This window comes from Martes martes (genome assembly GCF_963455335.1).
Source record: "Martes martes genome assembly, chromosome: 7".
NCBI lineage: Eukaryota > Metazoa > Chordata > Mammalia > Carnivora > Mustelidae > Martes > Martes martes.
Genome location: NC_137894.1, coordinates 5,922,045 through 5,947,726, shown reverse-complemented (window position 1 = coordinate 5,947,726; position 25,682 = coordinate 5,922,045). Strand labels below are relative to the sequence as shown.

The following is a 25,682-nucleotide window of genomic DNA, read 5'->3' as shown; positions in this document are numbered from 1 at the left end:
CCGCTCTATGGTGCGCACACACGCACACACACGCACACACACACACTTAGCACCCACTTGGGCCTGCTGGTGGGGGCTCTGCTTCTCTTTGTCCGCGCCTCACGTCCTCAGTCGGGGACCTTTAGCGGGTCAGTGGCTGCCCTCGGGCCCCAGTCCCCTCAAGGTACGCCCTCAACTTCAGACACACGTTGGGCGTCGGCGACCCCCTAACACATGGGGTCCCCTATCTTGAGGGTCCCACACAGATACCCTGCCCAGGAGAGGGACACGTGGGGACGCCCCGTCCTTCCCCATCACCATCCTTCGTCAGAGAGGCCACTCTGGGCATCCAGTTCTGGGCTTTGTGACCCCATCAAGGGCAACCCTCTCTCCACGGCATCTATATTTCTGGGGCTCAGGCTGCAGCTCCCAGGGGATTAGGCCCAGCGGGCAGCCCGGACAGCTCCAGCACAGGCTGCCCAGTCTACCCCCCCTGGGAACTCAGCCCTCCACAGCCACTTTGTAGCTCTTAATCCCCGAGGCTAAGCCACAATGGCTCCTTTTCCCATACTTGTTCTCGAAGGCCCCGGCCTGGCTTCCCACCCCAAATGGAGGCCCCCCTCCCCCTGGGCAGCCGCTTAGGATGAGGGTGGGGTAGGGGGCAAATCTGGGGCCAAGGCAGAAGGCGACAGAAGATGGGGCTCTGGCCTTGTTAGCGAAACACGCGTCCCCCAGGAGGAGCAAGTTGGGCATGGGCCGGTAGGGAACATGCCTAGCGTCCTCCGGGGTGACCCCCCCCGAGGCTGCTGCACCCCCATACTTCAGGGCCCTCAGCCTGGAGGCCCCGAGAAGCATCTTCTCCTCTTAGGAACCCCACTCTCTTCTCAGACTGTCCCGAAGCCCTTCACAGGGCTGGACCAGAGAGCAGTCTGGAGCTCAGGTTGAGGTGTTGGAATCAGAGGGACCTGGGCCCCAGTCTCACTCTAGCACCATCTTTAATAACCCTGTGACCTCCGAAGGGTTACTTATCATCCAGGCCTCAGTCTCCCCACCTGTGAGATGGGTGTGCTAACAAGTTTCTGTCAGGGTGGCTGAGAGGTCAAAGAGGGAGCCTCATGCACTCAGCCGGGCGCCTCACACACAACTGGCATCAGTCCATGGCTGCTGTCATCATATGGGAGTCAAGGCCAGGAGGAAAGCCGGGGTGCAAATTCAGATGGAGGGGGGGCGCAGTCTCTGGGAGCCCGCGCAGTCCTGCTGGAAACGCCAGGCTCTGCAGTGCTGGGTGTTTTTTTAGGACAAACCTCGCAGGCGCCAACAATTTTTAGATGTCGTCCGGGATCGCGAGAGGAGAGACAGAGCGAGTCTGGGCAACAGGGGTCTAGACCCAGGTGTCTCCCTCCATAGGGCCCGGAGCATGGAGGCGACAGATCGACCCCTGCCCTCGGTGCCCTCCCCGCACAGCCCCCCAGGATCCAGGTCAGGTCATGGGGAGCGAGGGGAAGAGGGGTCCCGCCCCAGCCCCTCAGAGCCCGGTCTTGCACCGGGTCTATCCCCGCTGGCTGACGGCGGGCGGGCTCCCGGGGCAGGCTCTGGGAGGGTCTCCCCCGGCGCGCCCCCGCCCCCGCGGACAGGCCCCTCCCCGGGCCTCGTGGGCGTGCCGCTGGGCGGGGCCGCCGGGCCGGGGGCGGGCGGCTGGGGCCCCGCTCCGCGGAAATCAAAGCCGCCGCTCCCTTCCTCGCCACGCCGCACCCCTGCCGCGCCGCCGCGCACCTCCTCCTTTGTCACAATGTTTTTCAATCCGGTGAAGCAAACTGTCCAATTAGAGCCGGGGCCTCCAGCTTCCATCTTTGCCGACGTTTAATTAACATGCTCCTCTTGGCAGCTGCTGACAAGTTCCAGAAACAGGTTGTAAAGGGTTTTTGTCTTTACCCAGCATGGAAAATGAGGGGTGTTACATCGCGGGAACATGAATAGGTTGCATTTCAGCTCCCTCCTCCCCTCCTTCTCCTCCCCCTCCCCTCCTCTGGCACGGAGAATGAAGGCCTGTGTATGTATGTATGTGTGAATTGTGAGGGGGCGGGGAGGGCGGATTTGGAGGCAGGAGAGACCTTCTCCTCCCGCTCCCCTCACCCCTTCTTCCCTGGAGTCTTTGCTCCACAAAGGGTCTGGATTCTGCATCTTATTGGCCAGCTGGCACACTTTTGCCTCAAGTCTCTTTTAGCCATAGCAAACCTCGCCATGTTGATTCCTATCTCTGGGTCTCTGCCCCTGCTGTCCCTGTGCCTCTGTTCTGGTAAACTCCTATTCAGCCTCCAAAACCCTGCTCCGGTGACCCACTCTGGGAAGCCCCCCTGGGGAACTGGATGGCTGTCAGGGGTGAGGGTGGATCCCTGGCATCGGGTAGGTCCTCAGCTAGACTGTGAGCCCCCTGAGGGTAGGAAGTGTTCGTCTGCCCAGGGTGGTGGCTGGCTGCAGGAAGCGGGGAGAGCTCCCACTGTGGAGGGAGGGAAGGCTGGCTTGGCAGGGAGGATGGAGGGAGAGGTTGGGGTCAGGGGATTGGCCTGAAGGAGGCTTTCCCCCTATTCTCCCACCCTGCCTGAGTACCCTTGAACCGGAGCACAGTCACATGAAGGGCACAGTAAACATGGGTGTGTTTCTGGGATGGTTGACATGAAGTCAACCTTGGAGAGAGGCCCAAGCCCAGAAGTGAGCCTGGAAGGGGGCCCCAAGCCGGGCAGCCTCCAGCACCCCAAATTCTTCCTCTTCAGCCTGGGATGATTTCCCTTGCATTGTGGGTGGCAGGGTGGTGTGGGAGGGCAGGACTGGGGCAGGAGGCCGGGTCTCTTGGGTCCTTTTCTCCCTCAGATTGGCCCTGTTGAAGTATTCACACCCATTCTACAAAGAATACCAAGAACGTTTATTCACAGAGGCCACCATCTGCATGGCACGGAGTGGTCTGGGGGACGCAGGGAGCAAGGGAGGTGCTGGCCGAGGGGCAGGCAGAGAGTGGAGGAGCCCAGCAGTTGATGGCTGGCAGCTGAGTTGTCTCCTAGGAGGGCTCGGGTCCACAGCCAGCTCCCAGCCCCACTCATGCCTGCTTTTCCCAGGATGTGGCCACCAAGACCGCTGGAGGCAGGTCTCCTCAGCCAGAACCCGGCTTGGATGCCCACTTTGTCTATAGCTCTTCCTTCTCCATTCTCAGGCAGGCCCCCTGGGACGAAGGGGGAGGAAAGGGAGGCACCCTGGGCCAGGCCAGCAGTGGGTGCTGCTCGCCTTGCTCTTGTGTTCCCAGCTTGGTCAGCACGGCTCCTTTGGGAGCACCGGGACAGTCTGTGGAGCCTGTAGGGAGACAGCCAGGAGCAGTGGGCCACTGTGGGTCCTGCTGTAGCCCCTCGGGCCCTTTTACCTTTTCCGGACAGGGTGGGCATTAGAGGCAAGGGGTCATAGCCTCACTCTTCTCTGTCCTTAAGTCCCAACATCCTCTTCTGCCCCATCACTCAGCCTTTTGCCCCGGACACAGCTCTTTCCAAGCTCTGGCCTCGCAGGGGATCAAATAGTACTACTGAGTACAAAGGAAATGACCTGCAGGGATCCCATGCCCCCCACTTGCTCTGTGGGGCCTTGAAGAGCCTGCACTTCTCTGAGCCTTCATTTTCTCATCTATTAGAAAGAGGGAAGTAGTTGCACCTGTCGAGTGGAGCTCTCTGGAGGGCGAGATGCAAAAGGCAGGGCTTGGGGCATTCCACAGAGGAGCAAGGAAAGGTGAGCTGATGGGAAGAAGAAAGGAGAGAAGAGAGAAGAAAGGAAGTACTAGCTTGAGCCGATCGACTGAACAGAGCCAGACCTGTCATTTCCACTTTTAGAGATGAGGAAATTAAGGCTCTGTCTCTGGGTGAGGAGGGCCTCAAAGTCACAACCAGTTAGCAGCAAAGGCAAGTGTGTAGCCAGATCACCTAGATCTTTTTTTTAGTTCCTTCCACCTGTCTGGCTTGCTAGGAGTCTCATTCTGAGGCCACCAACCCCACGTGCCCACCCCAATCCAGGCAGGAGGGGTGAATTTCTTGATGCTTTCTTTTTGCCCCTTTACTGGTGGCATCCAATTCCCAGAGCGGGGGGTGGGGGTAGGGGGCTGGGGGGGACACAGGGAGGACCTGCCCATGCTCACCTGCTTCTCATCTGGCCTGGGAGTTTAAGGTTCTGAGGGCTTGAGGGTAGAGTCCTCAGGATGCAAGACCGTGCTCTTTGGCTCCTCAGGGGTCTGCGGAGAGAGGAGGGCAGCTCCAGGGGCCTTGTCCCAGGCCAGGCGGGTGTCCCTGGTAGGACTAGAACAACCTGGCCAAGTCTGGAGGGGTGGATGGTGTGTGGCGGGCGCCACCTTGTGATCACTGTGCAGAGCGCATGCAGAGAAGCAGGGCAGACCTTCACACAGGTATCCTGCCCTCTACATCAGGTCAGCCACTGTCCAGGGTGCTGGGGCTCTGCAAGGACGAGACACTTGCCCCACTTAGAGCAATGGGAAAGCGTTCAGGTGATGGGCACAGTGTCAAGAGGAGCTGCAAACGCACACGAAAGGGTGATAACCCGCCTGGGGTGGGGTGTGGAATTCCGGTTGTGCAGAATGAACCCACTTTTGAAAGATGAGTGGTAATGTGCCAGGAAGAGACAGCATGGCAAGCTCCCTGAACACCAGGCAGGTCCAAAAGTGAGGTGGGGTAAGATGCAGGGGAGGCCGGAAATGGATGGGTAGCTGGAGTGGGGGTGGGGTGGATCAGCCTTGCTCTGGCTTCAAGGCTTCGATTTAATCTTAAAGATGGCCTCAGCAGAGGTCCTGGGGGACATCTGTCTCACCACATCCTCTGGAAGGCCACCCCATCTCCCAGGTAAAGCAGCCAGAGGCCAGGGGCCAAGCGGATGGCCTGATGGTGGCCCACTTCCACGGACACAGAATTAGATCTCAAAACAGAGCACTGCTGGAGGGTATGCAGCAGCTAGAATGTGTGAACCAAGAATGATAAAGATCCAGACAGAACCAAGAATGAACTCCTCTGTATGGGAATTGATAAGATATTTTAGTTTATTTCATTAGTGGCAAATCCATGTGATTTCCCATGGTCGTGTCTAAAATAGTTTAAGTTCTGACTTTAAATACGGAATAAAAATAATGCTGCTAAAAGAAGAAAGTTTATTAAGAATGTAATGACACAGAATACTTTTTACAAGAGAGACAGAGTGAGTGAGCAGGATCCCAAACTGGGCATATAATCCCTGCTAAGAAAAGTCTCGGCTGATTAAAAAAAAAAAAAAAAGACTGGAGGAACATAGACCCAAAATATTAGCAGTACTTGAATTAGGGTGATGGGATTTCTTTCCATTTTTCTCTATTTCCTGATTTCTCTTAATGGGCTTCTATTCATTTTATAATAGACATTTTAAAGAGAATGAATTCAAAAATGTTATTAGTTGTGTACATGAAATTGGCTTATAGTGGATATCAGTGAAAATGACCCAGAAAACTTTCTGGTGTGGTTTTAAAATTACAGAGCCAAATGACAGTTGGTGATGGGCAAATCCGAGTCACAGGGGCCACAGACACAGGTTACGTCCTGCCCCGTGTCATGAGGGGAAATACATCATCTAATGCCCGTAAACACCTGCAACAAGGATCCGTTGGGAGGGAGCCCTGCCTCAAGTCATAGAAAGCCCAAATTGTGGCATGTTTTTAAAGAAACGGAGTTCTGTGACATCTTACTACTTTCAGCTTCTAGAACAATGTTTCTCAAGTTGAGTTTCTGTACCGATACTTCTCTGGATGCTGAAAGCAATGGAACTACCCTCAGTTTTCTGGGCCAGAATCAGCTGGGAACTTGTTCCCATGAGGAGGCCCTATTCAGTGACAGTTCTGGGCTGGCACCTGGGAAGCTGCCACACTTTGGGAATGACTGCTCTAGAATAAAGCCTTTGGCCCCCAGGAGACACACAGCCTCTGGATGGAGCAGGGTGATGCAGGCTCTGTCCCCAACCCGCAGCTTCCGGTCCCTCAGGCCCCAGCTCGGCTGATGCGGGCTGGGTCTGGGGAGAAGGGATATAACTCCCTTTGTGCAGGGGAACCAGTCCCTGGAACTCACCTCCCAGTAGACCGAATCCTCAAAGCAGTTCTCATCAGCGGGTTGTCCCCAGACTGGCAATTTCAGAATAATTCCTAAGGAAAGTTGGGGGTCACACAAGGTCAGGAACCACCTCCTCTTAACCTACCCAGCCCTTCCTCTTAGCTGAGAAGCACCCCCTCCCCACCCCACAACTCAGTCCCAAAGCCACACGTGCACAGGATTCCTGTGGGCTCCGGGCTGACCTCTGGTACATGCTCTGGGGTCCCCCACCCACAGCAGCCCCGCCTTCTCTGGCCCAGCCACTTCCACTCACCCACGATGCCGCCGCCCACCAAGGCCATGGCCAGGGACACAAAGAGACCGGCAGCCTGAAACTTGCCCTGCATGCTTGCGTTCCAGTTAGTCTTGAAACCATCAAAGCCAAAGGCAAGGGCAAGCCTGGGGTGGAGATCGGGGGCAGATCAGGGCTGCACAGGGAGGCCAAGAAACCCCTTGCTGTCGCCCACAATTGTGAGCGGCCACCAAGGCTCTGAGCCTTCCCGTGTGCGCTGGACAGATCAGATGGTTTCTAAGATTCATGAGGAGGGACAGAGTTTGGGGAGAGAGGCCCATGGACAGTGGTTCAGGTTGGGGAAGGCTAGGGGTAGAGACGGTATGTTGGACCCCGGAGGAACAGCAGGAAGGAGGAATGGAGAAGGAAGGAGGGAGCTCAGGCTCCCCTGTCCCTCCTCCATACTTACCCGTTTATTCCATACACATCGGTGGTGGCGCAAGACGCGGTCACCGCACCCACGATGGCACCGATGATGCCGGGAATGCCGTGCAGGTTGTGAATGCCGCACGTGTCCTGGATCCGCAGCCGGGCCTCCAGGAATGGCTGGACAGGGGAGACGGGTGCTACTCAGGCCCTGAGCAGTGGCAGGGGTGTGGGGAGGCCCCCAAATACACGCAAACCCAGGATCCTCCAGCCCTCAACCCCTGGCCTGGGGTCCTCACCGTCAGGTACACAAAACCCAGGGTGGAGACGATGCCGCAGATGAAGCCAACGATGAGGGAGCCGTAAGGCATGAGCATCATTTCAGCGGCCGTCCCCACGGCCACCCCTCCGGCAAGCGTGGCGTTCTGGATGTGCACCTGGGTAGGGCGGGCAGGGCGGGCCGGAGCTCAGTCCTGTCCCCAGAGCCCGCCTGCTCCAGCACGCCGTGTCTGGGGGCGCTGGCGCTGGGAGGCAGGGATGACTCCGAGGGCATCTTGCAAGCCGGCAGACCGCAGAGGGCGCCGGCCTGGGCCTGCTCCTGTGCTCTCTGCGCACTGGGCACCCCCACCAGCAGGCTGGCCATCGTCCATGGACACAAATCGGCGTAATCGTGTCGGGGTGGGTGAACCCCCTTGGCACGTCTACACCTTCCCTCTAGCGCTGTGTGCGCTGGTGCGCATGTCTGATGGCCTCTACACCCACGTCTGCTGACGTCAGGCGCCTGTGAGGCCCCACGCATGCGCACACGCCCGTGTCGGCGTCTGGGGGCCCGCACCGGCGCCCGCTGACCCCCTCTGGGGGCCGACCGCTCCCGGTACTGTGCTGTGCGCTGTGGGGAGGATTTCAGTCCGTCTCCACAACCAGCCCAGGAGGTAAGGACAGTAATCTTTGGATGGTTGCAGAGGAGGAAATGGAGGTGCAGGGAGACCACCCAGCTTGCAAGGGGGAGAAAGGTATCTTGATCCAGGTCTGTGTGGAGCCTGGGGCCCCTGACTTTGACCCTATTCTGTGTCCTTGTCTGCGTGGGGGTGTTGGGCGCACGCAGGGTTTGTCTGATTCTCTTTCCCCTGATGCGAGCGTCCCTACCTCTCTGTATGGTGAGTGTCCCAGCACACATATGCCCGCGTCAAGAAGCTAGTGTCAGACTGGGAAATAGAGAGGTGGTCTTCTTTTTATAGAAAAATCGACCAACACCTATGGGGTTTGGCCCCGCCCCACTAACGACAGAACGGTCTGTCCCAGTGGTGGGAGAGGAAGGACACTTCGAAACCATATCCCCCCACAAACCTCCCCAGGGGAGTAGACAGACATCAAAGGAGTCCCCCTCCTGAGGGTATGGGGCGGGGCAGGTGGAGGCAGCTTTAGGAAGGCTGAGGACCAGCGTTTGGAGGATTGGAAGACCAACAGAGGAGAAATGCCCCTGGCAACCGGACCAGGCTGGTCTGATGGGGCCCTCAGCACCCCAGGCTGGGAGGAGGAGACGCTCACCCAGAGCAGCCAGCGTAACAGAATCTGGGAATCTGGTTCTGGGCTCTGCAGAAAACCAGCTATGGAATCCAAACAAATCATTCCTCCCTGAGACTCAGTTTTTTCATCTGCAGGATGGGTGTGATCACCCTGATGCTGCCTGCCTCACAGAGTCATTGGCTGGACATGGTGATCAATGCCCACCGGGCACAGGCAGTTATAGTCACACCTCCCCCTGGGGCTCCTCGGTCTCCCCCCTGCCCCCACCACTCACCATGTCTAGCTTGCCCTTCTTGTGCAAGGCGCTGGACAGTGCTACCGAGGTGAGCACGCAGGCCGCCAACGAGCAGTAGGTGTTGATGGCAGCTCGGTGCTGGGCGTCTCCATGGTTGGACACAGCTGAGTTGAAGCTGGGCCAGTACATCCACAGGAAGAGGGTGCCTGGCCAGACCAGACAGGACCGGTGGGCCCAGGGGGAAGAGGTGTCAGATGGGCCCAACAGAGCTTAGGCCGACTTCCTGTCCTTTTAGTTCCAGAGGTGTCACAAGACTCATGTGCCCCAGGAGTAGTTTCCCAGCCCTGCAGCTTTACTCATGCTGGGGGCTCTTCCCAGAACATCCTTCCTGCCTAACTTCCACTCCGCCCTCCTCTGCTCCAGGAAGTCTACCCTGGCCCCAGGACTGGGCTAAATGCCTCCCCGGGGAGAATCTTTTTCCCTACTGTAGTCAGATCATCTGGTAACATTGCCATCTCTTCCACCATACTGTGAGGAGCTCCTTGAAGGCAGGGCTGGGTTTTAGGAGACCAGAATGGGTGGTGGTTTATGTATTCTCTGGAACGAATGGACACAGGAAGTAGGAATTCACACCTTGCCCTAGCCCAGGGGATGCACTGACCAATTTCTGGCTGCCACTTCATCTGCTTTGGGGCATCCTAGGGAATACGGGGTGAGTGACCAACTTCTTCCAGCTCCATAGGAAAAAGGGGGAAACATCTGGGATCCTGGAGGTGTCTACGGGCAACCCCTCCTCTTCCTTTCCCCCAGAGGAACTGCCTGCCACCCACCAGGCCACGTGGGGATCAGGTGTAATTACGGCGGCCTGAACTCCTCCTGGAGACCCTCACCCATAAATGGGGGTTCTCACTCCTCATGGTGGTCCTCGCGCATCCTAGAGGTCCTCACCCATCATGGCAGCCTTCAGGCATCATGATGGCCTGTAACCACCTGGGCCATCTCCCCCCATCCCGGTGGCCCTCATTCATTATAGCAGCTCTCACCGATCATGGCAAAGAGGTCCGAGTGGTACACAGCTTTCTGCCTCTCCTTGCTCTGATGTAGGCCGGGCCGGTAGAGGATCCAGGTCACTGTGAGCCCAAAGTAGGCGCCAAATGTGTGGATGGTCATAGAGCCCCCTGCATCCTTTACCTGGGGGGTAGGGATCTGTCAGACTCTGATACCTTCTCTCTCTCTCCCAACTATTAGCACTTTCCTTGCCCACCCCCGTGAAACACACACACACACATACACACACAGCTCCATCTGTCTGACTCCCCAAGCTGCAGGTTGGAGCTCAGGGCCCCCACAGACCCATCAGTTGGGAAGCGGAGAAAGTGGGGATCCCTGAGCCCAAGCTGTGAGCCTGTCAGCAAAATGCCAGGGCATCGTCACCCAGCAGATGGGATTGTGCCCAGATGGGGAACCCCAGGCTCGGAGAGGACCTTGCTCAGTCATGCACCGGGAAGAGATGAATCAGGGCTAGAACCCAGGCCCACCCCTATCTAGTTTGTCACCCACTAGCTTCTACTATGTCTTAATTCCTGGGAGCCCTGTCGTTCCCTCTGGGCCTCCCCTCTCCACATTGCTTCCTCCACAACCACTCCTGGCCCAGCCCCAGTCCGTCTAGAAGGCCACTCCTCATCTCCCTAGCATCCTGCCACCCTTGTTGCCTGACAACTTCCTGCTGACCGCCCACCCCCAGCCCATCCCCACCCCACCCTCCTCTCCTCTGTCCCCTATAGTCAGAGCACGCAGATCCGTTTCTTCCTCTTCTGTCCCCTTCTGCCCTACCCCACTCGGTGCCTCAAGTTCCTCCTTCACAAAGTGGGGGAGACCAGGTTATCTTGTTTAGTAGGGCTGTCTCAACAGTGAAACTAGACAACTCGTGTCTGGCACCTGGCGAGCGCCTGGTACCCCACAGGGGCTTGGTTGATTTAGCCTTCCTCCCCGTGCCCCCACCTCCTCTCTCTTTATCCTCCTCTTCCTCCCCACTCAGAACCAATCTCAGGGGAAATTCAGTCCAATCAGAATCACAGACTTGCTCCTTCACTGTAGGTGGGGAAATCCCGGCAGAGAGGTTAAGTGTGTTGTCCAAGGTCACAGAGCTAGTTAGTTGTCGGCCGAGCTGGGTTTCCTGGTTCCCAGCCTGACGGGTGCCTCTATTAGCTCTGGGACCTGGGCTGAGCCCCTTAACCTCCGAGCCTCAACTTTCTCTTCTGTAAAGTGGGGATAATAATTGCACCTGTCTCAGAGGTGAGGATTAATGAGGTAAGCCATGTGGGCATGGGACCAGCCAAGGGCAAGTGCTCCTTGCATGTTAGCAGGGACTTGGCACAGAGACAGACTCAAAGGTTGTCATGCATTCAAAGAATTTCCGTAGCAGGTCGGGAGGATTTTTGAGACCCTCTTAACTTGTGCCCAAGATTCATTCTTGGCACACCCTCTTCCAGCAGGTCGGCCCACAGGAAACCTCTCACCGTGGGCCTCCCTCAAGGCCTAGGCACTCACTGTTCCCTCTGCTTCAGTCCTTCGCCTGGTTATTTCCCGCTTGACTTCTAGCTTTGACATCTCTTCCTCCAGGAAGCCTCTCTGACCTGTCCTGCTGGTTCAGACACCCCCCCCCCCCCCGCTTTTAGGCCATCAAGGCCCTGACCCCACTCCTCATTATACTATGTGCTTACTGTCTACTGACTTCCTAGCTCCCTCTCTAGATTGTGAGCTCCTTAGGGTCTAAAGAGGTCTGCCCACCCATGTATGAGGTGCCAGGAGCCTTGTCCGATGTGTGGTCAGACTCCAAAATGCATTTACTTGATAAATATTTGTTGAGCCCTTATTAGGCATTGAACTAGGTACTGGAGATTCCGACGGCCCAGACACATCAGGTTTATCAGAAAAGGAGAAAGTTTACGAAGAAAATGAACCAAGTCAATGTGAGAGATAGTGACTTGGGGTGGGGGGGCAGTAAGATAGAGGCCAACACTGTGGGGCGGGGGGAATCTGGGAGGGCCTCTCTGAAGAGGTAATATTCCAGCTGAGACCTCAGTAATGAAAATGACGGAGGGACGAGCATTCCAGGCAAAGGGAATAGCAAGTGCAAAGGCCCTGAGGTGGGACCAAGCATGATGGTTGAAGAGCAGACAGCAGGGCGTGGCCAAAGCACGGAGAGATGGGGAGAGAGTAGATTATAAGCTTGGAGGGGAAGGCTGGGGGCAGAACATGTGGGGCTTTACAACAAATTTGGATTTTACTCAAAGTGAAATTTTAAAAGCCACTGGAGGGTTTGGATCAGGGGAATGGTCTTACATGCATTATTAACAGGTCTCCATGGCTGCTGGTGGAGATTGGCCTGAGGCAGCGAGTAGGGCAAGGATGAAGATAGGGAAATGAGTTAGGAGAAAGAGATATGATGGCTTGGACCAGTCCGGTGGCTGAAGAAAATGACAAAATGAATGAATGTAGTGTGATCTAAAAGAGAAAACAAAACAGAAACAAAAAAATCTCTACCCCTTGTAGGGGGCAGAAATGTGCCAGGCAGAGTCCAAATGTAGAGGAGTTGGGGACTAAGAAATGGATGAGGTCTGGGGCGCCTGGGTGGCTCATTGGGTTAAAGCCTCTGCCTTCGGCTCGGGTTGTGATCTCAGGGTCCTGGGATCGAGCCCCATGTCGGGCTCTCTGCTCAGCAGGGAGCCTGCTTCCCTTCCTCTCTCTCTACCTGCCTCTCTGCATACTTGTGATCTCTCTCTGTCAAATAAATAAATAAAATCTTAAAAAAAAAAAAAAGAAATGGATGAGGTCCCTGAATGACCTTCACCCCTGCAAAGGTACCAAAGAGGTTTCCGAGCTAGAGTCAGAGGTCTAAGGTGCCCCTTACTTGGGCCATTGAATCGGCCGACTTCAAGGGGCGTCATTCCTGCCATAGTCTCCATGAATGTCATCTCTGGAGTTGTGCAGGACACAACCTATGCGGCTGTCCATGTCTACCATGGCTTTTCCCCTAGGATCCTTCTTTGGAGACGTGCCCCTCCAATCTACTGGGTCCTTTTCTTGACAGAGCAAACTGGGAATGAGGTGTGTGTGTGCAGGAACACCCACTCTTTCCATCTGATATGCTGGAAAGAGAAAGGAGGGAGAAAACCACCATATGAGGAACCCCTGCTCTGCCAACGTGCTGATCTGATTGGCTAGGTGGACCACCATCCCTGCCCAAATAAATGTCATTACTCTCCTTTTAGTGATAAGGAGACTGTGAGGTTCAGAAGGTTAAGTGACAGGCCAAGGGTGAACTGAATCCAGCCAGCATGCCTCCCTGGCCCTCCTTTTCTCTCCTCCCCTGCTGTCACACTATGTGTCCCCCTGCACCACCATCCTTGAGCCCTGCTCACCTCTAGCAGACTGAGGAGGATGTACTCATTCACTGAAAAGAGGGTCACTTGGAAGAGAGTCATGATGAGTAGCTGGACAGGGCTGACTTTGCCCAGAATTGCCCCAAAGGCCACACAGACAGAGCCCACGCAGAAGTCCGCATTGATGAGGCTGTGGGGAGACAGGTCAGGGGAGGGTCTGAGGCAACAGCAAAAAGTGGCACTCTGAGTCCTGGGTTTGAATCTGAACGTTGGCCATCTGTGCTTTTGGCTTTGTGGCTTAACCTTTCTGAGCCTTAGTTTCATGGTGTGGTCACGAGCACACAGTATCTTTTTTTTTTTTTTTTTTTTTTTAATATTCTGTTAGTTACCATACAGTACATCATTAGTTTTTTTTTTATTCTTTTTTTTTAAAGATTTTATTTATTTATTTGACAGACAGAGATCCCAAGTAGGCAGAGAGGCAGGCAGAGAGAGAGGAGGAAGCAGGCTCCCCCTGAGCAGAGAGCCCGATGCGGGGCTCGATCCCAGGACCCTGGGATCATGACCTGAGCTGAAGGCAGAGGCTTAACCCACTGAGCCACCCAGGTGCCCCTAGTTTTTGATACAGTTTTTGATATAATGTTCCATGCTTCCTTGCTTACATATAACACCCAGTGCTCCATGCAATCTGTGCCCTCCTTAAAACCCATCATGGGGTTCACCCATTACCACCACCACCCCCAGCACAGAGTATCTTAAAGCTATTCTAGGAGTGAAAAGAAATAGCACGTGAAAGGGCCATCACAGCCACGGCCCGTACCAGATGCCACACCCTTCCTCCGTGGCCCCCATCCCAGTGCCCCCTCAGGGAGCTTGTGTTCAAGGCCCAAGTCATCTGGCTGCTGTTCTAGTACATGCCCCTTATGTGAGGGCTTGTCTTGCCCTCCATCCTCTACCTGCCCTTCCAGAACAACCTCTGACTGCCTCCTTTTTCAGGAAGCCTTCCTAGATTCCTCCACGCAGGTGTGGTCTCCACCTCCAGACCCTTATCTCTCACTTTACACATGTAAAGTGCTTCTGTTTGCCAGGGCCCTACTTGGGTTAGAGGTCTCATGACCTCCTCTTCACCTTTCCTGGGAGAGAGGATCTGTGTCCCCGGAAGAAAGAGAGGCCTTCCTGCAGGAGGTAGGGAGGGAGCTGGCGGCTGGGTCGAGGGGGGCAGGAAAGCCAACAGAGAGAACAGAGGCAGAGGAGCAACTCAGTCCTTCTTTTAAAGGCAGAGCAGGCTGCACTGTTTGATCAGAGCTCTGGTTGTGGTCTTTTTTTTTTTTTTTTTTTAAGATTTATTTATTTGTTTATTTAACCGAGAGAGAGATTACAAGTAGGCTGAGAGGCAGGCAGAGAAAGGGGGGGGGAAAGCAGGCTCCCTGCTGAGCAGAGAGCCCAATGCGGGGCTCCATCCCAGGACCCTGGGATCATGACCCGAGGGAAGGCAGAGGCTTAACCCACCGAGCCACCCAGGCGCCCTAACTCAGTCCTTCTTAAGTCTGGACCCTGAAGGCCCAGCCAGCCAGCAGAAGGCTGATGGAGAGGCAGACAGCCAGGCAGATGTCGTGGGGCCAAAGGACACCCTGGTTCCATCCACATGCCTGCCTAACCCAGGCGTTTCTGTGCTCAACCAGCAGCAAAGCTGTCAAGGATTCCAAGGCAGACTCATGAGAGTTGTTAATGGGGTGGGGGTGGGTACAGAGACAATAGAGGCTTCTTCCTCAAGATATTCGCATCCAGAAGTGCCCCAGCCCCATGCTCAGGTGTGTGAGAGAATCAGGAGGTGAGAAGTAAGGAGTCAGCTAATTGTAGGGCCAGGCTGTGGAATGGGGCCGGCTGTCAGGGTCCCTCCCAAGATGAGGATGTTCCTTGGAACCTCGGCTTCCCTATGAGCCTTGTTTACTGCTGTGTCCCCAGGGCCTCACACAGGGCCTGACTGGAGGAATCATGGCCGTTACTAAGTGCCAGGCAGGGAGACACCCGCTAGGCACTGCATAGGCCCGCCTGAACCACACCCAAACCTGAGGGGACAGGTACTATTACTAGCCACATCATAGAGATGGACCACGGGGGCTTAGAGAGGCTGTGTTATTTGCGCACGTTCCCATAACTATAGCCAGAAGACCCATCGGACAGACGTGACCATTGGGAAGAAGGGAGAGGGAGAGCAGAAAAGCCCACATCTTGGCTCATCAGTTCCCTGGAGATGGAGGCTTGCATGTCCTATCTCAGGAGAGCCCATGGAGGCTGGGCCAGAGCCTGAGGGCATCGCCCTGCAGCGACAGGTGGGACCTGGAATACTCTTTAGCGGGGACAGGACAGAAGCCAGGAGGAGGGTCTGGGGACAACATGGTCATCCAGCCCTGAGCACCAGGACTGGCTCCAGCTCGGTTGCTGGAAATCAACTCCCTGAAAACCAATTTGCCAAAATCTCAGTTTGTCGAGTGACCAACTTGCCCCATAACTGGTTCACCACACACTTCCAACTGACAAAGTTTATGATGATCCCCTTTGAAGATTTTTAAAAAGTTGTATGCTTCTGTTTTTTCAACTAGCCATAGATCTCTTGCTGGGTTGGCCAGCTAAATATATTACAGGTGTTTTTATTTTTGGGGTCTACAGTTTTGGGATTGAGACTTTTCTTGTGTATTTTGAACTGCATGGTGATATGCATGTCAACGGTTTTATATACAAAAGACTGACTGATTCCAACACATTTTCTATCTTCTCAACTGTTTTTCCAGTTTCTCTTAAGTCACTTAAGAAGACTTAAGTCGGGGCGCCTGGGTGGCTCAGTGTGTTAAGCCTCTGCCTTTGGCTCAGGTCATGATCTCAGGGTCCTGGGATCGAGCCCCACATCGGGCTCTCTGCTCAGCAGGGAGCCTGCTTCCTCCTCTCTCTCTGGCTGCCTCTCTGCCTACTTGTGACTTCTTTCTGTCAAATGAATAAATAAAATCTTAAAAAAAAAAAAAAGAAGAAGAAGAAGACTTAAGTCACTGACCAGCTTGAGTGAATGAGTATCTTGCAAGTATTTGGCAGGTTTTTTAAATTTCAGACACCTGGCATATGACCCCCCGTTGGTGCCCTGGATGTGACGTGGTGTTATGGCAATTTGCCTCTAAACCCTTTCTGTGGACTTGGTCCTCCAAGCAGAGTGAGTGTTCCTTCGCACACCCGCCCCCTCGCCCTCTGGGCCCCGCGCCCTGGGCCCGCCCTCGCCCCGGGCCCCGCCCCGGGCCCGCCCCCCCTCGTGCCGGGCCCGCCCCCTGGCCCCGGGGCCCGCCCCGCGCTCACTTTTCCACGCCCACGTGAATGTAGCCTTCGTGGTAGGAGTGGAACCAGCCCTGCATGAGCAGCGCCCATTGGATGCCGAAGGCCGCCAGCAGGAAGTTGAAGCCCACAGAGCTGTAACCGTAGCGCTGCAGGAAAGTCATGAGGAAGCCGAAGCCCACGAAGATCATCACGTGCACGTCCTGGAAGCCTGCGGGGAGAGCGCAGCCCGGGGTCTCGGTGGTCTGGGCCCGCGCTGCCTAGCGCAGCGCCTGGTGTCTTCCGGGACTCCTGGCCCCCTGGTAGCCTCCCGGACCCCCTCCTCCCCTCTCTGCATCTGGATCCCGGGGCCCAGGCGCAGTTGCTGCAGGTAGAACCGCCACAGCCTGCGTCTTGTCCTAAGAACCCCTGGAGGGGTCTGGGCTTGGGGGGGGGGGGCGGGGCCGAGGTGAGGCTCCCACTACAGAACCCTCGTTCTAATGCCAAGACAGACCGTGCCGTGCTAGAGCGCAAAATTGGCGCCAGGCTGTGGCTCACACCTAGAATCTAGGGTCTAGAACCCAGACTTTCTGCGGCCTTGCCCCCTCAACTCCGTTTTTTTTTTTTAGTACAGAGAAGTTAGTCTCCACTGGGTCTGCGTCTCTGGAGGGGCCAAGCACATGAGTTGATCATCCCCCCTCACCCCATGAATGTCACATCCCACCTCCACCCCCAGCAAGTACACTTTCTTGCATCAGGGAGACCCGAATCTGGACCCCAGTTCCTCCATCCGGGGCGCAGATGACTCTGGAAAGTCAGGTAGCATCCTTGGCTTTCGGTGCCCTCTGTAATGCTTACAAAGCCTGCAGAGATTAAATGCGGGTGTGCAGGTACACCACCTAGCAGTGTCCGTCCCATAACAGGAGTTCAAACTGGACAAGTGTCATTATTTATTGTTGCTTTATTGTTTATTATTTGTTATTACTTAGGCATAGGTTCATTCTGAGTTTTGAACCAACTCTTCTGCCAACTTTGGGGTCTAGCCTTAACAACCTACTTCCCCTCTCTCAGCCGGTTTTCTCCATAAAACCAAAGGATGGATTAGAGTGATCGTAACTGTCCTCCCAGGGCTAATGTTACCTGATTCTAGAGTCCCAGAAAATTAAAATAGAGGGCAAGGACCTTTGGGAAGCAAAGACAGTTAAAAAATATAAGGTACTGTGTGGGTCTGTAGGACACAGGAGCGAGATTGAAGGGTTCCCACTGGCCAAATCTGGGATGGTTTGAGCACCAAAATAATTACGTACTGTACTAAATTAAAACCATTACAAAGTAGCAACTCGGAGTAGGAAATAAGTGAGAATGTGGGGAAGGCTCTTGATGGTAACAGAATGCTGAGAGCCAGACAGTTAAATGTGGAATGAGCGCTGAAGTTGGAAAATCATGATTTTCACAGTAAAGACTCTTATCAGTGGATGCTGAATCCAGGGGGAAATTTTGATGGGGAGGAGAACATTTGCATTGTCTTCAAGAGTCTCCCCAGAGACTGTGAGTTGCAAGGGACTGGGGAAAAAAAAAAAAAACACAACCCAGTAATTATGAAGTGGAGAAACAGGACGACTTCTCAACGGGGTGATCAAAATTAACCTTACTCATGAGGGACAGGTGGATTACCACGGGCCTTCAGATGTGATAATCTGAAGGCAACTTATCACCTGTATGGCATTCTAGCCCAGCAGGCATTATCCCAGTCTATTTACAAGGAAGATCAAACAGAAAACAAGTAATGTACCATTAGAGGGTGTGTGTGTGTGTGTGGGTGCACGCACGTGCGCGCACGCACACTGAGGCTGTAGTCTTGAAAAATGTCAGTGTCGTAAAAGACAAAGGCGGCAGAAATGTTCCAGGTTAAAAGAGACTAAGGAGACATGCCAGCTACATTCACTACCTAACTCGGGACTGGATTCTGGATTTGATGGGGGGAATGGGAGGAGAGCTGCGAAGGTCGTTGTCAACAAAAGTAGAAAATAATTAGAAAATTCGGTTGAGGAAATGAGATCGGAACCGTTTATTAAGCTATCACACAACATAGATGGATGAAATTGATTAGCCTGGTTAGGGAAGAGAATCCCTCCATGCTCAGGACACATCCTGGGGTCATGAAGGTGACAACAGGGCCATGGCATGTGTAACTGACCCGCAGGTGGTTCAGAGGAAACAACTCTGTGTGTGTGTGTGTGTGTAGAAAGAGAAGGAGCAGGTCTCTGAATCAGAGTTACAGAGTATATAGTGCTCTTTATGCTACTTCTGTTTTAGCAACTTCTTGCAAATTTGAAATTCTTCCCAAGTAAAAGAAGAAAAGAGGTGGGCGGGACCTGCAGGGTCTTTCTTCATTCCTGGCTCCCCCTCCCCGCCATGCACCAGCAGCACAGGTCTGGCGCATTCCTCAGCCCTACTAGGGTCTCTGGCTGTGGCCTCCCCCTGCCCAGGATGCTGTTCCCGCAAAATGGAGGCCAACAACTTCTTTTCCCACAGATCTCAACTAAACATGGCCTCATCACAGAGGCCCTCCTGACCCTCCCGTTTAAAGGCGGTTCGCCCCCTCCCGGCCCCCTCTTCCTTCCTTTCTAGTTCTTATGACAGTCTGCAGTTAGGCGTGTTCGTCCTGCCCGCCAGACTGGAAACTCCCAGAAGGCGAGGCCATGCCTGTTTCCTTCGCGCCACTGTTCCCCAGCACCTGGGAGAAGGGCAGGGGAGACTCTCCGTCACTGTCTGTGATGGAATGAATGATGACGGCTGTCACCCCGCAGCACTGAGGGTGTCCGCTGAGCAGCCAGTCAGGGGATGCTGTGGTCCCTCTGCAGTCGGACACCTCCTGCGCCCTGGGGTGGAGAGCCTGGCCGAGGTGGCGGCAGCGGTGCTGATGCTACAGCAGCCCTAACCTTGCCTGCCCACGCCTGCCCCCACAGGTCTCCCTGGGGCCCAGGCCACGGCTACAGCCCCCTTGGCTAGCGGGCATCTGGAGGCGGCTTAGGGAGGAGGTGCTGGCACAGTGCCGGGGGTGGGGGGCGGAGGCATGCCAGCTGGTGCCAGGGAGCCGTGGGTCTCACCCCAGTGGGGTGCTGTGAGCCACTCTCTGGAGACCTGTGCAGGTCTGCATGAACCAACAGCAGCTCGGTGGAGGTTTCACAATGTGTGCGGCTGATTTCGTGTATTACCGCGCTTCATGGTTTATCACGTTTCCAACTGTTGTGGGGGGGATCTGAGCTAATGCGTGTGAGGCACCATACGTGGCATCATGGTTATTCTTGGGAAGAACGGATGGGTGGCAGACTGGAGGAGAGGTGTGAAAGAGGGAGGTGACACTTTCCGACTCCAGTTCCAGCAGCAGGGAGGGGAGCTGGTAGGAGGGCAGGGCTGCCGATAGACAGGGGGATCTGGGAGCTGGTCGTGGAGTGGGAGGGAGGGGCTGGGTCTAGTGCTGGCCTTGGAGTTGAGAGGACCACGGTGGGGTGGGCAGGGCAGGTGAGAGGGACAGAGGCCTGGCTGTGCGGGGTGAAGTGGGGATCTGAGACCGGGGTGGGGGGTACAGGCCCACAGATGGAGCTGTGAGTCAGAATGTGGGCACAGTGAGGGGGAGACAGCAGCTGAGAGCTGGCCTGCCTTTGAAGCCAGCAGGCTGGACAGGGAAGGCTCTGGCAGGGGGTGGGAGGAATCCCCGGTAAGAGGCAGCGTCACAGAGGGTGGGGGCCTTTCGGCTGTTTGGTGGCAGAGAGGAACCATGTGGGCAGGGGCTGAGGGTGGATATGGTGGGGGGGGCCTCTTGGGGAATAGCTTCAATTTGAGGGCTGCCTGACGCCCTCCCCTTCTCGGCACACCATCTCTGCCTGCCCCCTCTTGCCAGTTCTCTGTCCTCCGTGACTCCCCTTACTCCCCGGCTATCCTGACCTCTCTCTTTGCCCCTCTCTGGGGGTGTCTCTTTTTTCCTGCCCCACTTGGAGCACGCAGACTCCAGCTTCCCTCTCCTTGGGCACCTCCCCGTTCATTCTCTCGCTCCCTTTCTGTTTCTCTCCCACAGTGGTCCTAATTTAGAACCCCAACCTACCAGTTGAATAATTTATGTTTCATAAGGTTGGGTGCTTCCTAAAATGCTTTTACTAGTAATGGTTTGAAGGTCCCGATTGTGTGACCTTTGGGAAGGACATCATCTCTCGGATCTGCAGTTTCTTATTCTGTAAAGTGGGTTTAGTCCATGTGTTTGGGAAGTGCTCACGCCAGAGTTCTGGGGTGCACATGTAATGACTTCATCCAGCCCTGGGTAGAGGCCTGGCTCTTTTGCAAATTGATCAATCATATTAGCTACTATTTCTCTTTTCTCCTTCAAGGCTGTCTTTGTGTTTCGCGGAGTTGGCGACTTGCTGTAGATCAGTGGAAGGTGGTGAGACACCTCCCTTTCCCCCTCTCTTTCCTCAGCCTGGGGTGACACAGCAGTCCTGCGCCACACAGAATCTGTCTGCTCTACCCAAAGAGCTTTCCCCCAAAACCAACGGGGCAGGACAGGCATGCTGGCTTGCAGCCACGAAAGCTGCCACAAGGGGGCACCAGTACACAGCAGCTCTCACTCTCCCCTTCTCCACTTCCTTCCTAGGTCTGGAGGGGCCCCTGTTCCCCCACCTCCAAGACGTGTCCCCAGTGAAGCCGGCCTTGACTCTGAAATACGAGTCTCCCTCTCCCGTGCCACTGGACCACAGCAGCTTCCTCCCCTCTGCTGCTCCAGCACAGAGAGCATGGAGCCCTGCCTGGTGCGGGTGGGTGCTGCTCCCTTCCCACTCTCTGCGGGCCGGGCAGGCCCAGACTTTCCCTTGGAGTCCTCCTGGCCAGTCCGGCACTTCCCCAAGGCTCTGTGTCCACCTCCCCCACACCTCAGAGCCGACCCAGTCACCGCACAATCTCCTGGCAATGGCGCAGAGGCCCTGGGAAAGCAGGTGGGCTGTGGGGTGGGAGGGCTCGGCCAGTCCCTGTCCCTGCCACTGGCGCCCAGAGTGCTGGGCACATCTCTAAGGTCCATTTGGGCACCACAAGATGGAAAGAAATGCTCTGCCTGACAGAGCCTGCAAAAAGCACTTGTAAGTGGGGAAAGCACAGAGGAATTTAAATGCTCACATTTAGGGACAAACTAATATTCAGGGACACACACCTTGGCCATATCTCTAAAGAGATGCTGAGCCTCCACTCGCGTCCCTTCAGCGCCAGAGCACTCACTCCCCTCTGAGGACACCTGAGACCAGCATTCACTGTCCCCTCACTTCCTGCCCCCAGATGGGCCCTACGGGTCCCCTGTCCTCTTCAGTTTTCCTGGAGAGCCAGCGCAATAAATAACAGTCCCACTTCACAGACGAGCATACTGAGGCTCACTCCATTTAGTGAGAGACCCAGATCTGTTGAATTCCACAGTCCAGGTTGTCCCACTTCACAGACGAGCATACTGAGGCTCACTCCATTTAGTGAGAGACCCAGATCTGTTGAATTCCACAGTCCAGGTTGTGCTGCCCTCTGAGACTTGTGGGCAAGCTTGTCCTTTACTAAATGGAGCCGGGTCTGAGGGGGCAGGTCCCAGGATTGCAGAGTGAGCCTGGCTGCCGTGGCTTCATGAAACAGTCTTTCTGGGGTTGAAACTACGGCAGCGTCTGCCCTGGGTCATGTCCTAGAAATACGTCCACTCCTCCTGCAGTCTTTGCATGAAGTTTCAGGAGCGCAGACTCTGAGGGTTCTTCCTCAAGCCAGATTCCCCCGGACCCTTCCAACAGCCACTGAGGCCTCAGAGCTCTAGCCCGTGAGGAGCACGGGCTAGAGGGCACTGTCAGGGCAGGTCCCCAGCTGGCTCGGTGCCTGCTGCCTGCTGAGGGGCCCATGCCTGGGGAGCCGTCCCGAGGCCTTCCTGAGCCCCAGCCCAAGCCAGCTGGAGCCGGACTCTTCTGGAAACCTGAGATGCCCAGCAGGCTCCACTAATCCCCCAGGGAAGGAATGAGGCCCACACAGGTGTGTGGACAGCCTAGCGCCAAGAACCCAGAAGGTACCAGAAGGGCACAGCCTCATCCCTGGCCCCTGGGAACTGCCATACCGGAGCCCCACCGGCACCAAGAGGCCGCCTGCCCTCTACCCCTAACGCAATCACCACGACCAGGTGGACCAGAAAAGGGTGAGGGGTGGGGAACGGGAAAGGTGCCAGGAGGAAGGAGAGTGAAGGGGGAGGAACCCAGGGCTCCTATGTGGGCTCTCTGGTTTCCCAGTCACTCTCCCTCCCTGGCCTTGGTCTCCTTGTGTATAAAATGGGAACCTCGACCCTGCCTTCCTTCTGGGGCGGTGGGGGCATCCAAGGAGAGAACGCATGCCTGCTAGCTTGCCTTGTTGCCACTACTTGCCAAGGAGTCCCGAGGCCAAGGGTCTCTCTCTGTACTCCTCTCCTCTCTGTCACTTCCTGCGTGGTGACCAAGAGCTTCTCAGCACCCATGGGGAAACGGCAGGGGAAACTCAAGCCCGCCTTGATGGCTGCCTCGTTTCCTCCTATCCCTTTCACAAACCCTACCCTTGAGCCACTCTGCACCACTCAACGTGCTCCCCGCATGCCCGCCCTGCTTCCCCACGCCCCCACTGTCCCACTACCTTCCAAGAAGTGGAAGAGAAGTGCCCAGAGAACCTGACCCCCATTGAGGACAGGGTGTTGGGGTGCTCTCAATGAGTCTGGGAGCCCTTTGGGGTCAGAGACCCAGGATACGCAACTTGTTCCTCCAGAGCGGCCGTTAAGTCTTGGTCTCTTGGAGGAGTCGTGGTTTACGTGTGTGTCCTGGCAAATGACTACTAGCACAACTCCCCCACCTCCTCACTCTCCAAAGTGTCATTGGTTGATAAATTATATGGCCACCCCCTAGTTAAGTGATTGATAAATGAAGGTGGATGTGGATGGGATGGGGATAGAAGCTGCGGAGATGCAAGGACCACACCTCTTGTTGGGAAGGTTCTGTAGCTTCCATTTGAGGGCTTTGAGACTTTCCACTGCCTGGACCCATCAAGGACCCATGAATGCCCATGGGAGACCTTGCCTCCTGTGCTTTGCTGGGAGGCTGGCTTTTTGGCTAAGAGATAAGCAAGAGCCAGCGAGAAGGAGTGGAGCAGGCAAAGGAGGGTCTCCAGCTGGCCTGCCTCTCTATTTGCGGACTCAGTCCAAGGAGAGTCAAGGTGGGCAGTGAAGGGCAGATTTAGAGTCCAAATGCTAAGGCCACAGCTGTCAAGATCTCTTAAAACACGACCCTGAGTAGAGCCCAGTAGAGGCTGTGGTCTCAACCAGCACAGAGTACACCCCCCTTCCATCACCTCCCTTCTTCTAGGCACCATATTTCTATTAATGTAGCCTGTGGTTGCGGTAGCTTTTTGGCAGCCATTTAATATGGCTGGCTCCCACTGAGTTGGCCGCCCCCTCACTCTCGTCTTTGTTCATGCAGGCCGTCATCCTGAATGTATGCTGTTATTTATCTGGATCTAAGTGACATGTTATTTCTGGAGCTAAAGGCTCCCATCACTGAGGATTTTCAAGCCATGGAGGGAACGCCAGTTGGGAGAGGTGGCTGTTGCCGACAAGCTTTAGGGTCCGTGCCGAGACTAACAGTCTATGACCACGAGAGCACCAAGTTGGAATGACTGTCATTGGCTGCTGGTGGATGGTGTGGGCAGTCGGAAAGCACACGGGTATGGAAAGAGCCCTGGGCTGAGAGTTTGGAGGTTGGGCTGACCTGAGTGACCTTGAGCCAGTTTTTCCAACTCCCGAGTCCCAGGGCATCTGGGCTCAATGCTCCTCCACTAAGTGCTCCCTTAAGAAGTGAGGGCTCCATGGCCAGCCCAGTGCCAGAGCCCGACGGGCACTATCTCACGCCAGCCTCTCCCCAGCCCAGTAAGGCAGAGGTGGAAATGCAGTCTCAGTGAGGTTGACCCGTGCCTAAGGCCACCCACCTGGTCAATGGCGGAATCGTGACAAAAGTGAGGTCTGGTGATTCCAAGCCCATGCTCTTAACCACAGTAGCACAGACACCAGGGAATTCAGGATGCCCCTTCTTCCTCTCCAAGCCAGAAGGCGGGCAGGTGCCGTGGTCCCGCATGCCTCTCCCTGCACACCTCTGCCCACAGCCATCCTGCAGCCCTTGACTTGGGACCAAGACCAGCCCAAGATTTGGGACCTTGACTTGATGGGTGCAGCTGGACAAGGGAGCCGGTGTCCCCCCCCCGGCTGGTGACTGAGATGGGACTCGGGTCTTTGGAGGACAAGTAGGGCCCTCTGACAGGGAGGTTGGAGGACTCTGATGGCCCCTGGAGGGAGCACCCCCTGGGGAGTTTTCCCTCTTTGTTTAACGCAGGGAAAAGGAGTTAGTGCGCACGTGGCCCTTTCTCAAGCGAGCTCTCCAGAGGCGGGGGGGGGGGGGGGGGGGGCCGCTCGGTTGGGAAGGCTGAGTGGGGAGGACCACGGGGCTCCAAGGGAGGGAGCAGGGAGGACCAGCAGCTTCTCCTGCTCCAGCCCCCTCCCGCCCTCTGTTCCCGGGCAGCCGACTGTGCAGGTGCAGCGAGGCAGGGCTCTCGGCGGGGGACGCCGCGGGGACCTGCAGGGATGCCTCTGGCGGGCTTGCGGGGTGGCGGGACTTACTCGGGTAGCGGTAGTAGAATTCGTTCTCCAGGTCGCTGGTGTTGTGTTGCGCCTTACTGTCGGTCCAGTGGGCGTCGGCATCGGCCTCGTAGCGCACAAACACGCCGAAGAGGACCACCATGGCCACCTGCAGGAGCAGGCAGGTGACCGGCAGCCGCCAGCGGAGGTTGGTGTTCCAGACCATGCTGCGGGGAGGGCGGGGCGCCTGGCCGGGGAGGGCAGCGGGCAGCTCGGACCCACGCTCGCAGGCGGGAGAGGCTTATAAGACCGGGGAAGGGGCGGGGCGGGCGCGGACGGTGGCGGAACAGCTGACCCGGGTGCCGCCCGCGCGCTCGCCCAACCGGCGAGGGGACCCATGGGCTCGGGGCTCGCCTCCCCCCCGGGGGCCTTCCTGAAGCTCCCGGGTCAGGGGCCGAGTGGGCAAGTGGGCGGGGATCGAGGCGCCCCAACTTCCGCGGGTCCCCTCGATACCTGGGCCGCTGGTCTGTCCCCTTTTGTTCCGGACCCCGGACAGGAAAAGGTGAATTGTCAGCCTCCCACGGAGAGAGGAACTGGAGGAATTCCTAGACGGCGCTCTTCGTCACCACCATCACCAGCATCAGCCCTTTCTTTTCATGACCACAGGATTCCCAGAGGGTACGTGGAAAACCAGGGAAGGCTAAGAACTGTCGCAGACCCGAGAAGCCCGGAGAGGCGTGACTGCTGGTACCGTACGTACCATGGAACAGAGAGGATGTTAGGGGGAAAACTGGTGAAATCCACA

General features: G+C 56.0%; 1 protein-coding gene across 1 annotated transcript; it reads right to left on the bottom strand.

Annotated features, from left to right (window-relative positions):
* Positions 1 to 4,171: 4,171 nt before the first annotated feature.
* On the bottom strand, positions 4,172 to 25,103 carry RHCG (Rh family C glycoprotein; the record flags this gene model as incomplete). Its single annotated transcript, XM_080808473.1, has 10 exons — positions 4,172 to 4,240; positions 6,108 to 6,181; positions 6,403 to 6,527; positions 6,830 to 6,966; positions 7,086 to 7,223; positions 8,588 to 8,754; positions 9,592 to 9,739; positions 12,973 to 13,123; positions 16,276 to 16,462; positions 24,920 to 25,103. The coding sequence occupies 10 exons, from the start codon at positions 25,101 to 25,103 to the stop codon at positions 4,172 to 4,174; spliced, it is 1,380 nt and encodes a 459-aa protein (XP_080664599.1).
* Positions 25,104 to 25,682: the final 579 nt, after the last annotated feature.